This window comes from Ostrea edulis, chromosome 4, assembly GCF_947568905.1.
Source record: "Ostrea edulis chromosome 4, xbOstEdul1.1, whole genome shotgun sequence".
NCBI classification, from domain to species: Eukaryota; Metazoa; Mollusca; class Bivalvia; order Ostreida; family Ostreidae; genus Ostrea; species Ostrea edulis.
Genome location: NC_079167.1, coordinates 89,884,700 through 89,896,431, shown reverse-complemented (window position 1 = coordinate 89,896,431; position 11,732 = coordinate 89,884,700). Strand labels below are relative to the sequence as shown.

General features: G+C 35.8%; 1 protein-coding gene across 1 annotated transcript; it reads right to left on the bottom strand.

The window, feature by feature from the left end:
- Nucleotides 1–1,891: 1,891 nt before the first annotated feature.
- On the bottom strand, nucleotides 1,892–9,932 carry LOC125668377 (uncharacterized). The gene is made up of 5 exons (XM_048902502.2): nucleotides 9,800–9,932; nucleotides 8,415–8,872; nucleotides 3,590–4,505; nucleotides 3,277–3,454; nucleotides 1,892–3,045 (listed from the first exon to the last, which is right to left on the bottom strand). Exons 1-5 carry the CDS (start codon nucleotides 9,823–9,825, stop codon nucleotides 2,761–2,763), a joined length of 1,863 nt encoding a protein of 620 aa, XP_048758459.2. The 5' UTR covers nucleotides 9,826–9,932; the 3' UTR covers nucleotides 1,892–2,760.
- Between the last annotated feature and the right edge of the window lie 1,800 nt (nucleotides 9,933–11,732).

The following is an 11,732-nucleotide window of genomic DNA, read 5'->3' as shown; positions in this document are numbered from 1 at the left end:
GTTTGTATTTTTTTTTTATCAAAGCATACGAAAATGCCATAATTTTCTCCACATACATTAAACTTTCCATTAGAGATACTGAAAATAATTTGCTAACATAACAAGACTATGCATCATGCTTTTGAACGTGTTTAGCGTATATCAAAATAAAGACCAAGATACGGACAGAATTTGAGCTTCCAAACTGTGTAAATGGTCCGTCCATACACCGGTTTATGTATTACATAAATGACAGAATAGTTCACAGTTAATGAATACATATAGTTCGTGTTGCAAAGATAACATAAATGATCACAAATTATAAAGATAAAGAGGCCCGTTTTGCAAAGACAGAAGAAATCGCAGTTCAACGTTCAACATAGATTCGAATTACATGTACAATAATAGTAGAAATTTTCACAGCTGTGACAGCTGCACACAAAATGCTATTTACAGCAGAGTGTTATTGCCACATAAGGCACTTTTGATAGTTCAGAAATATAGATGCTCAAATCAGACGTGGGATGAAATTCGATTTGACAATAATTTTGTTGTTGTTTTGTTTGCTAGTCGAGTCCTGGAAACAAAGTCAGTACATTCACATTTTCAATTGGAAAGCTTTGGCCAAAAACTGAAATCCTTCAAAACGGCTTTTTATTGGCGTATTTCATGTATTGATGACAAATTTACATTGTTGTTTAATCAAATAATAGAAAATCCTACATTAACACAGCAAAATCCTACATATTTTATGCTTCTACAATCTTGGGTACCCTATGACCTTACTTAAGGTGCCGTAATCAGGAAATGCAATTCCACGACTTTATTTTAGTTAAGAATCAGCTACATGTGTGTACAAGTTTAACCTTTGGAGTTTGAAATCACGTGGTACGTATAAAACCCAGAGTAAGGTCCTCGTAGCGATTCTCAAATTAATTTTTTTAGGCGAGATTGAATATTGAACTCTGACACCACTTCAGTGAAACAAGACAGCATTGTTTTACAGTTCATAAGGTAGTTATGTTCAAGAAAATCGATTGGTGTTCGCACTATGTCCAATGAAACTCACATGTCCTTCACACTGTACGATATCTAGTTAAGGAAATCAGTGAAAACAATGTAGTTTCATATCAGTCTATAAATACACGCACATTGGTACATTTTGCATCGATATCAGGAAGTGATGGGGGAGGGGGGACTCAACTCACATATGTACATCGTTATTTTTGTTGGTTTTCAAAGGCTTTTACATAAACAAATATTTCGTTACGATATCAACCCCCGAGACAACATAACCCACTGAATGATATTGAACGTGTTGATAAATGTGTATGGTGAAACAGAGGGTATTGAGCTATACAAACTTATTCTCTTGATTTATTGAATAAATTTATGATTATTTGGTGTGATTTTGTTTCTGTTCTTCGGAAAAAGCCCCACAACGCATGCGCTGGTCTTTTAAGATGTAGCAGAGAAAGGTTAAACAATGTGAATTATTATCATTAGTATTGTAAATCTATGTAGCGCTTTATCAAATTAAGACCGTTACCTCAAAGCGCTTTATCTGTAAAACAATAAAAAACAAACTAAAACAAAGAACAATAAATACATAGAAAAGGGCATACAATTATACTAAAACTGAAGTATTTTTTGTTTGTTAAATAACTACATACATAAATTCCGAATTACAAATAAAATGCTAGTTTTAAAAGATATGTTTTAAGTTGTTTTATAAAAACAGCTAATGAAACTTTAACACGAAGGTCCAACGGGAGGCAGTTATTCCACGAAAGATGATTTAATGAAATAGCTAAAACCATTAATTCTAAATAATTTATGCCCCAAATCTCAATGATAACAAATTTAACTGGGATATGTAATATGACCCTTGTTTACATGAAATAGAAGTCTACAAAATTACACTGTTTTATTACGTAAAACGCTGGATTTTCCAACGTACTACATGATAAAGTACTGGAAGTTTTCAGTCAGTTATCGTTCATGTACTTGCGTTATAGAAATATACAAATCACTAACAAACAATCCAAGAAATAAACAAATCACTAGCAAACAATTCAACAAACAAATCACTAGCAAACAATCCAAGAAAGAAACAAACAAATCACTAGCAAACAATCCAAGAAAGAAACAAACAAATCACTTACAAACAATCCAAGAAATAAGCAAACAAATCACTAACAAACAATCCAAGAAATAAACAAAGAAATCACTAACAAACAATCCAAGAAATAAACAAACAAATCACTAACAAACAATCCAACAAACAAATCACTAGCAAACAATCCAACAAACAAATCACTTACAAACAATCCAAGAAATAAACAAACAAATCACTAACAAACATTCAAACAAACAAACAAATCACTAACAAACAATCCAAGAAATAAACAAACAAATCACTAACAAACAATCCAACAAACAAATCACTAACAAACAATCCAAGAAATAAACAAACACATCACTAACAAACAATCCAAGAAATAAACAAATCACTAACAAACAATCCAACAAACAAACAAATCACTAACAAACAATCCAAGACACAAATATCGGAGCTGTATCATTTGTCGTTAAAGCAAGAACAAAATTAGGAATAACAGAACTGATTGATATCATTGATAAACACACAGGGGTTGTTGATCCCTGTTCAAAAAATTCAATCAATGACCTATTCTAATTCTAAAATTTATTCTATCAAAATATAATATTGTTTACAATATGATTTTTAACGGGAGCAAACCCCTGTGATAAACACACATTTTATCTCCTCGAAGGAATTTGTTTTGCACTCTTATTCCGTCGATATGATCCGTTTCTCTCTAAATCTGATTGATTAAGTTCAATAAGCCTCAAGATTTTATCAAACCGCTTACGACTCTCTGTACAGTGAGAGCCACTTCTATGAAAGGTCGAACTTTCTTTTTCTTGTTGGTTTTTATCAATTCTCGGAGAATGGTTAATATGATCCAGGTATAGTGCTGTATAACGCCCATCATCCTCATCATGTGATGTTTTCAATGATTCGGTGTCCTTTGGTTCATCAGACTGTTAATGCAAAACATAAATTATAGGATATGTTATCCTTCATCATTGAAATCAAATTGTTCTCGAATCTGGACTAATCCAGGTGGCAGTTCGAATCTGGACTTATCCAGGTGGCAGTTCGAATAAGGAAAGAGGGGTGCAACCACCCTAAAACATTACAAGCAATCGTAAAACTAACGATTATACAAACGACACTGAAATCATAAAATTGAGAATGCATGTAATACTTACCTTTGATTCAGCGATGTGATTTGGAATTGATGGCGTTTGATGCATGCTATGGTGTACTTCCATATCCTCTTTGGTATTAATCAAGCCTTCTAAATTGACAAGTCTTTCACATAGTAGACACGAAGGACGGTTCCTGTTAGCTGTACAAAGCAGCCGCTCATGGACAACCAGACAAGATCTAAATAGGACATGATATTGAATATGAATTCTTGGTTAAATGAATAAAAAACAGACGGTAAGATGTCAGTACATGGCTGTAAATGAACAAGAACGGGGGGAGGGTGGTAAATAAAGAGAGCAATACATGTCTTACCTTTGTACTCTGATTCCACACTTCCTGCACACAACAATGTTTTTACATTCTCCCTGGTGTATCTTAAAATTCTTTGATGGAACGAACATGCCACAATGCTTGCATACCACTGGCTTATATTTACATTTTGTCATATGTTCCTCTACCCTTAAATGGGTATCTTTATAATCACAGAAGTCAAACTGGCACTTTCTTAAAAGGCACCGATGATTCTTGGCAAAAGTTTCATTGCACATAGAGCAGCACTTGGTATGACACTTTTTATGATGTTTTTCCATGTCTTTCCTTGCAACTCCTGCCCCACAATCTGGACATTCAATAATGGCCAACGGACAAGCATGCTCTCCACTTTCTTTTCTCAGAAATACATTGCCGCAATTTTTACAATGCTTTGGTGACCACGAGCAGTCTCGAATGTGATTTTGTAGTTCTTTGAACGGCACAACTGCTGGACAACCGGATAATTTGTTTTCGCATGGAACTAACCTATTTGGACACTTCCGCATGTGTGAGGCCATATTTTGTCGCTGCTTTTTAACATTGCAACGTTCGATTGGACATTTCTCAATGAAATGTTTACAATTTTCCAAATGTTTTTTCATGACGAATTTTCTTGCTCTGAATAAACAAAATCTGTTTGGACATTGAAGTGGTACATACAAACACTTTCCTATGTGTTTTTCAAGTTTTTTAAAGTTCTCCCCACTACACGAAAATGTACAGTCCCCGTATTTACACGTCAATATACAATGTTTGCTAACATTCACAAGCCGCCATAACCCAAATATTGTGGGAGAATTTTTCTTTTCCCGTAGAATTCGATCTCTTTTCATGATACTGCGAAGATGCCAGAGAATGTGTTTTCCGTGTGTGCTCGTCTTCACGTCTTTAAGTCTTCGGAACACAAGACGAGGACCTTGAAATTACAAAGAGAACATGATATATATATATATGTACCAAGGATTAATCCTTACTTAACATTACAAAGAGAATTTAACATGATATACCAATGATTAACCGTCCCGTGGAGATCCAGGTTAGAATAGGCCCTCAGTACCCCTTGCTTGTCGTGCACTGTAAAAGGCGACTAAATGGGGCTGTCTTTCGGATGAGACCGCAAAAATCCCTCTCTGCTTAAAGACCGTAAGCGCCGAGCACAGGCCTGGATTTTGCAGCCTTTCACCGGCAATGGTGACGTCTCCTTATGAGTGAAAAATTCTCGAGAGGGACGTTAAACAATATACAACCAATCAACCAATGATTACTCCGTACTTAACATGACAAAGACAATATGATATAACAATGATGATATATCTTAAACCATGGGAATTCAATTTTGCAAACTTACTTAAATGTTATACGAAATAGTTTCGATCGCAGAAAAGGGCCCGTGTGTATGTTAATTATGCTATCTTAAGATTTCTTTTAAGATATGTTCTAAGATGTATCTTAGAACTGTATCTTAGAACATATTATATGACCACTCCAAAATTTATTCTAAGATGTAAACCCAAACCACCTTAGATATTTCGTGTGTTAAATACCTACTACAAAAATAAGATTTCTTTTATTTGCTATAAAAGTGATATCCTATCTTATTTTATTTACTACAAAAGATATTCATATTCATTTACTACATAATAAGATTACCAAATACATTTAATCTAAAATGAGATGTATATGATGTTTAGCATAAAAATACAAGATATATTGAAATAAAAACGAATCATGTATAAATAGCATCATTAGTTTGAATATTCATCAAAATACATGTTTTAATACTAAATTATATGAATATTCATCAAAATAGATGCTTTGATACTAAATTTCATGTCCAAGCACCGTGTTTATGTTGAATTTTGTGATTAGATCAAAATTAATACCAGCTATTGATATTATCACACCTGTTTAGATTCATTTGGTACTATTCCAGGCCCCAGGATCATGAAACATCTTAAGCTTAAGTCAAAATCTGAATATTGTGATGAAATGATTGAGAAGTCGATCATTCCAAAATAAAATTGCTATTCAATATTGTTTCATTGAATTTCTGGTGTATGCAAATTAAGAGTTTCATTTCAAAAGTAATGAATGTTTTACATGTGATTGAAATTTTGACTTAAGTCTGAGTTTGTTACATGATCCTGGGGCCAGGGCTATAGATTCCTTCCTAGTAAGAGTCAGCCGTGGTCACATCGACTAGAAAACGTAAATCCTAATTTCTCTGAGACACTCCCAAGAGAACCCAAAACATGCAAAAGTGTTCTGTTTTCCAAACTCTCTTCCGTGACCACAAACAACTCAAAATAAATGTGTTTGGGAATCAATTTGGGCAGAAGTGAATTTATGTAACTCCTCGGGAGATATTCAAAACGTGGAGGGAAACGGAAAAAAAATTGACAATGTCAAAACATCGATGTAGATATCTGACAGTGGCGGATCTAGAGGGGGCTATGAGAGTTGCAACCTCACCTCTCACCCCCCCCCCCCCGGCCATTTTGGGGGTGAAAAAGGTACACTATTACGTAGTAACCCCCATCCTTGGGAAAATTTCTGGATCCAATCCTCATCTGTCTCTGTAGGTAGCGGTGGTAAAAATGCGACACACTCAGCGTAGGATGACTTAAAGTGTAGACACTTTTTAAAATGTGCCGTAAGTTAAGATGGTAAGATGGCTGAGAGAGAGAGAGAGAGAGAGAGAGAGAGAGAGAGAGAGAGGGGGGGGGGGGGGCGAGAACGCTTGTCGTAATAGAGTTGTCTTTCTTGGTTCAGCCCATACCACGGCTTTGCTCATACAGATCTTTAACATTGAAGGGAGAATTTATGAAACATGTACAAATGTATACAGAAATATTGATAAAGAGTATCAAATAATCTGATGTTAATTAATTACATGATAACATATGTCTTTGAATTGTCTACTATACTGGCCAAATTCATTCTTGTTCAAAATATCTTTATCCACATCCACTGAGTTAAGTAACACAAGTATATCAATGATGATGTGCAATTTCTGAATTTCTGAGTCATCAGCTCTTCTGTGATGGAGGTACACATGTATGTTCAGTATTCTGTTTAAGGGAAAAGAGTACCAATTCATTTCCCATAGACCTCAATGCTAACCTTTGGCCCTCTCACTAATTAACTATATTGATTTTAAACAAATGACCACAAACATTTCAAAGTTCATTCCAAGTGTTGATAAAAAACGACAAAAATTATATAGGGTCCCGTGCCTTTTATAGGCCATATTTGTACTTTTTTTGTATTTTTTTTTTTTTACAACACATAGCAATCTGCAGTAAATTACACCCTTCATTTTAAGCAAACCCCTACCATGGTAATTTTCTCAGTCATTTCTCGATTTTGTGCGATAAATTTTCATCCTTACAATTACATGTATTATGAACCTCTATAATATTTCTTTCAATTCCAAATAATTTCACTCTTGATATTAGCCAATCACGCAACCCCTAGACATTTATACTTCCGCTCAATCTTGAAAAAACTGCGTCCGGGTTACGCGTGCGGGGGTTTAGTACTCTCATTCATTTAACGCTTCGGTGGGTACAATTGCAAGATGTATAGACTGATTAATAAAAGTTATGAAAGCGTAAATTTTGTTTATATTGGCCGGTCGTATACCTTAAGCTGACCATATCAAGGGTAATTTGTTTGTTTGATTATTTTTATTGTTTTACGTCCCTCTCGAAAATATTTCACTCATATGGAGACGTCACCGCTGCCGGTGAAGGGCTGCAAAATTTAGGCCTATGTTCGGCGCTTATGGTCATTGAGCAGGGAGGGATCTTTATCGTGCCTCACTTGCTGCGACACGGGACCTCGGTTTTTGCGGTCCCATCCGAAGGACCACCTCATTTAGTCGCCTCTTTCAAGCAAGGGGGTACATGTACCGAGGACCTATTCTAACCCGGATCCATACGGACATTAATTTGTTTAAATTATGCCATTGATTTAAATATCAAATTATTATTTATTTCCTCTTCTACACGAGTGATACTTTTATCACAGAGAGATGGTGATTATTGATGTTTGTTTGAGCTATTGTATTATCAAATAATCATAAACTTACTAAATTTGTGTGTCCCTATATGACGTTTGGTAATCATGAAAACTGAGTATTAGTTGGTTAGTTGTATATATATTGTTTAACATCCCCACGAGAATTTTGCACTCATTCCTCACCATTGCCGGTGAAAGACTGCAAACGTTTTGCTCGGCGCTTATTTATCGTGCCACACCTGCTGTGATAAGGGGCTTTGGGTTTTTGCGTTCTCATCCGAAGGCCCACCCAATTTAGTCGCCCCTTATGACAAGCAAGGGGTATTGATGGCTTACAATATATTCTAACTCGGATCCTCACGGGAAGCATATTAAAATAAATGGAGTGGGGGGGGGGGGGGCTATAATTAATTCATATAGCAGGATATAAATTTAGATGCATGTTCGATATAGTGTGTGTACTTTCATTTTCACCATATCCATGTACATTTAATTCTAAAATGAATTCACCGCTAGATTTCTAATGTTGTTAGTGTTCAAACGCGTGACCCCAGTCTGCCAATTCCAATGAAATGATTTGACATAATGTTGGTATATTTAATGGAATAACTTGTATCATAATGATTATTTATTACGCGAATTCACCCTAGATATAGCTTCATGTTTTGTTTTCCGAGAAAGATTTTGTTGTGGGGAGGGGGGGGGGGGTAGAGGAATAACAAGTACCGTACAATAAACTAAAAATGGCAAATTTAAGGGAGGCTTACTACTGATTGATTAATTTTGGAAGATTCCCAAATACCTTTCAGTGCCTTGATAAATCTTCGTTTTAGCTGCACCAGGCAATCGAGTACTGTTGCGTTGTATTTCTGTACCTTCAATTCATATTTCCAGCAATATATACAATTCAACACCCTGAAGGATCGAGGAACTTTGCATTTGTCGAGAACAATCGGAATAACTCTGTATTTTCCCTTGGTGATGATATATCTCCAGAGAATATTATCCGCTATGAATTTACACAAACCACTTTTCAGAAAGTTTTTGCTAATAAACAAAACCGAAGCTTTAGATTTTTCGATGCCGTTTTCGATTATCTTCCTTATTATGGACTCGCCAGGTTGAACATCATTCTCAGGGTCAAACACCCTTATTCCTAGGATGCTTGTCATCATTTCCACGATGTAACGAACTTTCTCCTGGTCTTGCAAACTGTACGTGGTGAACACAGGGTACCCATTGGTGTTAATTCGATTCATTCTGCAAAGAACAAAAATGGTTAAAGGCACTCATCGCTTATGATTACAAAAAGATTTGCAAACAATTAAAATGTTCATTTAATCGCACGAGTCTAGATATTTGAGAGGGAAAGGGTATATATAAAATATCAGATGTAAACAATTTCTACAGAAGTAGGCTACAGGCAATCTCTACCCAGAGTTGTCGTTCCTTGCTCTCACTTGCACCTCTGTCAACGTCTCAAGGGTTTTACAAGATTTTTGTAAAATGGCACGTATGCTCAAATAAAGTATGGTTTTGACTTCAGTTACAAAAATATACGTAAATAAATAAATACTGAGCAGATGTCAAGTCTTTTTGTGACACAAGAAGCATTGATTTGGGTTGAAACGTGGATATTGGGTTGTTCTATTGCACCAGGCCTTTTCATGAAGAATATATAGTAATGGGAAAAAAATCTACAAATAGTTTCTTGTCCTACATTTCCCCAATATTTCATAAAGTAGTTCTTAGTTTTATTAGCCGTAAAAAAAAAAAAAGAAGCGGATTTACATGTGGAATAGCATTGCTTATTTTGAGACGTTAACAGAGGTATACGTGTGAGTGTAAGGAACGATAACTCTGGGTAGAGATTGGGCTACAGAGATAGGTGTAGTTGTTACTCTTTGAGATAGAGCATGGTTACAGCCATTGAGGAAATAAATGTTCACGACTCTGTTTAATGAATACGCGTTGTATAATGCGCATAAGTGTCAGTGATTCAGAAATATATCACCCAGGCGCACGTAAAATGGATGTACTAAACCAGCTAAGAATTCAGAGGAAAAACACAAATTCAGCGTTACTTGTAAAAATGAAAAGATAAGTTAGGCAACATGTGGAGAAAGATGGACAAAATAAAAAAAAACGACTAAAAACACACCACAACGTAACAAACCATGAACTTACCTTTCGTCTGCAACGTTATCATTCATTCTGTTTTCACATACAAGCGGAAAGGAAATGCGGCTGGGGAATCCCCTGTGTGTTCAGGACGTAAATTCGCACCTATGAGAGTGTGATATATTTAGATATACTGAGTGTGCACGATTCAATTACTGGCTCGATGTAAACATATCATTAGTAATTTCTTAATACTGGAGCCATGCCAGACTAAATATTTTTTTTTTACTATGACGTAACACAATTTGATGTTATCTTTAGAATTAAATAAAACGTACATGAATATCAGTATACTTGAAAATACTTGTGTCACACACACACACACAGAGAGAGAGAGAGAGAGAGAGAGAGAGAGAGAGAGAGAGAGAGAGAGAGAGAGAGAGAGAGATTGTGGATCAAAAAGTTTAAGAGTTATTCAATTTTAACGAGTCTTTGAGTCAAAATGATACGAAAGTGGATACTTATATGTAATTTATCAACACCAGTGTATCATTTTATTCTAGGCTAAATAAGACGACATACTGATATATATTTACGATATTTTTGTCAGATACAAGTATCACTTAAGAATTCTTAAAAAGTATATGTAACATAAAAATTTTGTTCTAGAAATAGGCAATTTGAAAGTGAAAAAGAAGTGCCAGGAAATGCTCAGAATGTATGAGTTTGCATCATTTACCCCAGAGCTTCTGGGAGCCTAGGCGACCCCCAGCCTCTTAGGAGTATCCTTTAAATCAGCTTCTCTCTCCCCCTTTTTATTTCATTGCGAAATAAGGTCTGAGTATGGCGATTAATACGAGTAGAGATTGGGAAACAAGTAGTAAAAAACTAACGAAAAAATTCATGTATAAAAAAAGAGCTGTCTCATGATCTCCCCTAACATGTTATGTATACCAGTCAAAGGTGTTCATGGGATAGGGGTGGAGGTTGTAAAGAGTACGTAAAAGATCAAGTGCTAACCAACCCACCCCAGTGGCGGATTTAGAGGGGCGCACCCCCCCCCCCTAAAATTTTCAAATTTAAGGTAAATGGCGGTATCTTGTTTCGGAAAATGTACTAAACGATAAAAGAAGCAATAATTTCTTCCACTCCCGGAGAAATAAATGACAAAATCCTTTGATTTCTTGAATTACTTTATTGGGAGAACCTAATTTTTTCCAAAAAAAACCCTTAGAATTTGGGTCATTTTATTAATTTCACCTTATTAAAATGATAGAAAATAGTACAAATGACTTAATAGAGAAATATTTCAAGTCCCATAAAATCTTTAAAATCCGGGGGCTTCGCCCCCTGGACCCCCACCAGGGCTTCGCCCTGGACCCACTGCCTCATAAAGTGGCGCCCCCTTTAACCACAATTCCTGGATCCGCCCCTGCACCCCTTTCACAAATTCCTGGATCCGTCTATGATGTGTGCGTGTGTGTGTGAGAGAGAGAGAGATAGAGATAGAGAGAAATAATTGATTTATACTTATCTTTAAATGATGATTAAACATACCAGCGAATGCTTTAAGGAGAGTTAGACTTACATGTAGCTTTGATCCCTGTATTTCTATCTCTCCTTAAGTTCATTTATCTACAGTGTTGGAGGACTGAATTCTACAGCATGAAACCGTAGAATTGAATCCCCCTTCAATTCATTTATACTCATCCGCGATACCCTGTGTTCATCCCCTGTATCCCAATCAAATCTAAAACCGTTTGAAACTGATAGTGAATGCCCCACAGGGGCTAAGCCCGTTTTGGACCCGAACTCTGTGATACCATAAATAAATTTTAATTAACAGGTCCGAAATCTTCCACACTAGTCTGAATTTCGCTGCTGTCATAGGCGAGAAACGACTCCGTGACCTGGACCGGTAAATGTCCTAGTAAAAATAAACAAGTGAAATCGAGAGAACGATGACGTATATCTTTATTATTTCAAGAACCTGTGGCTT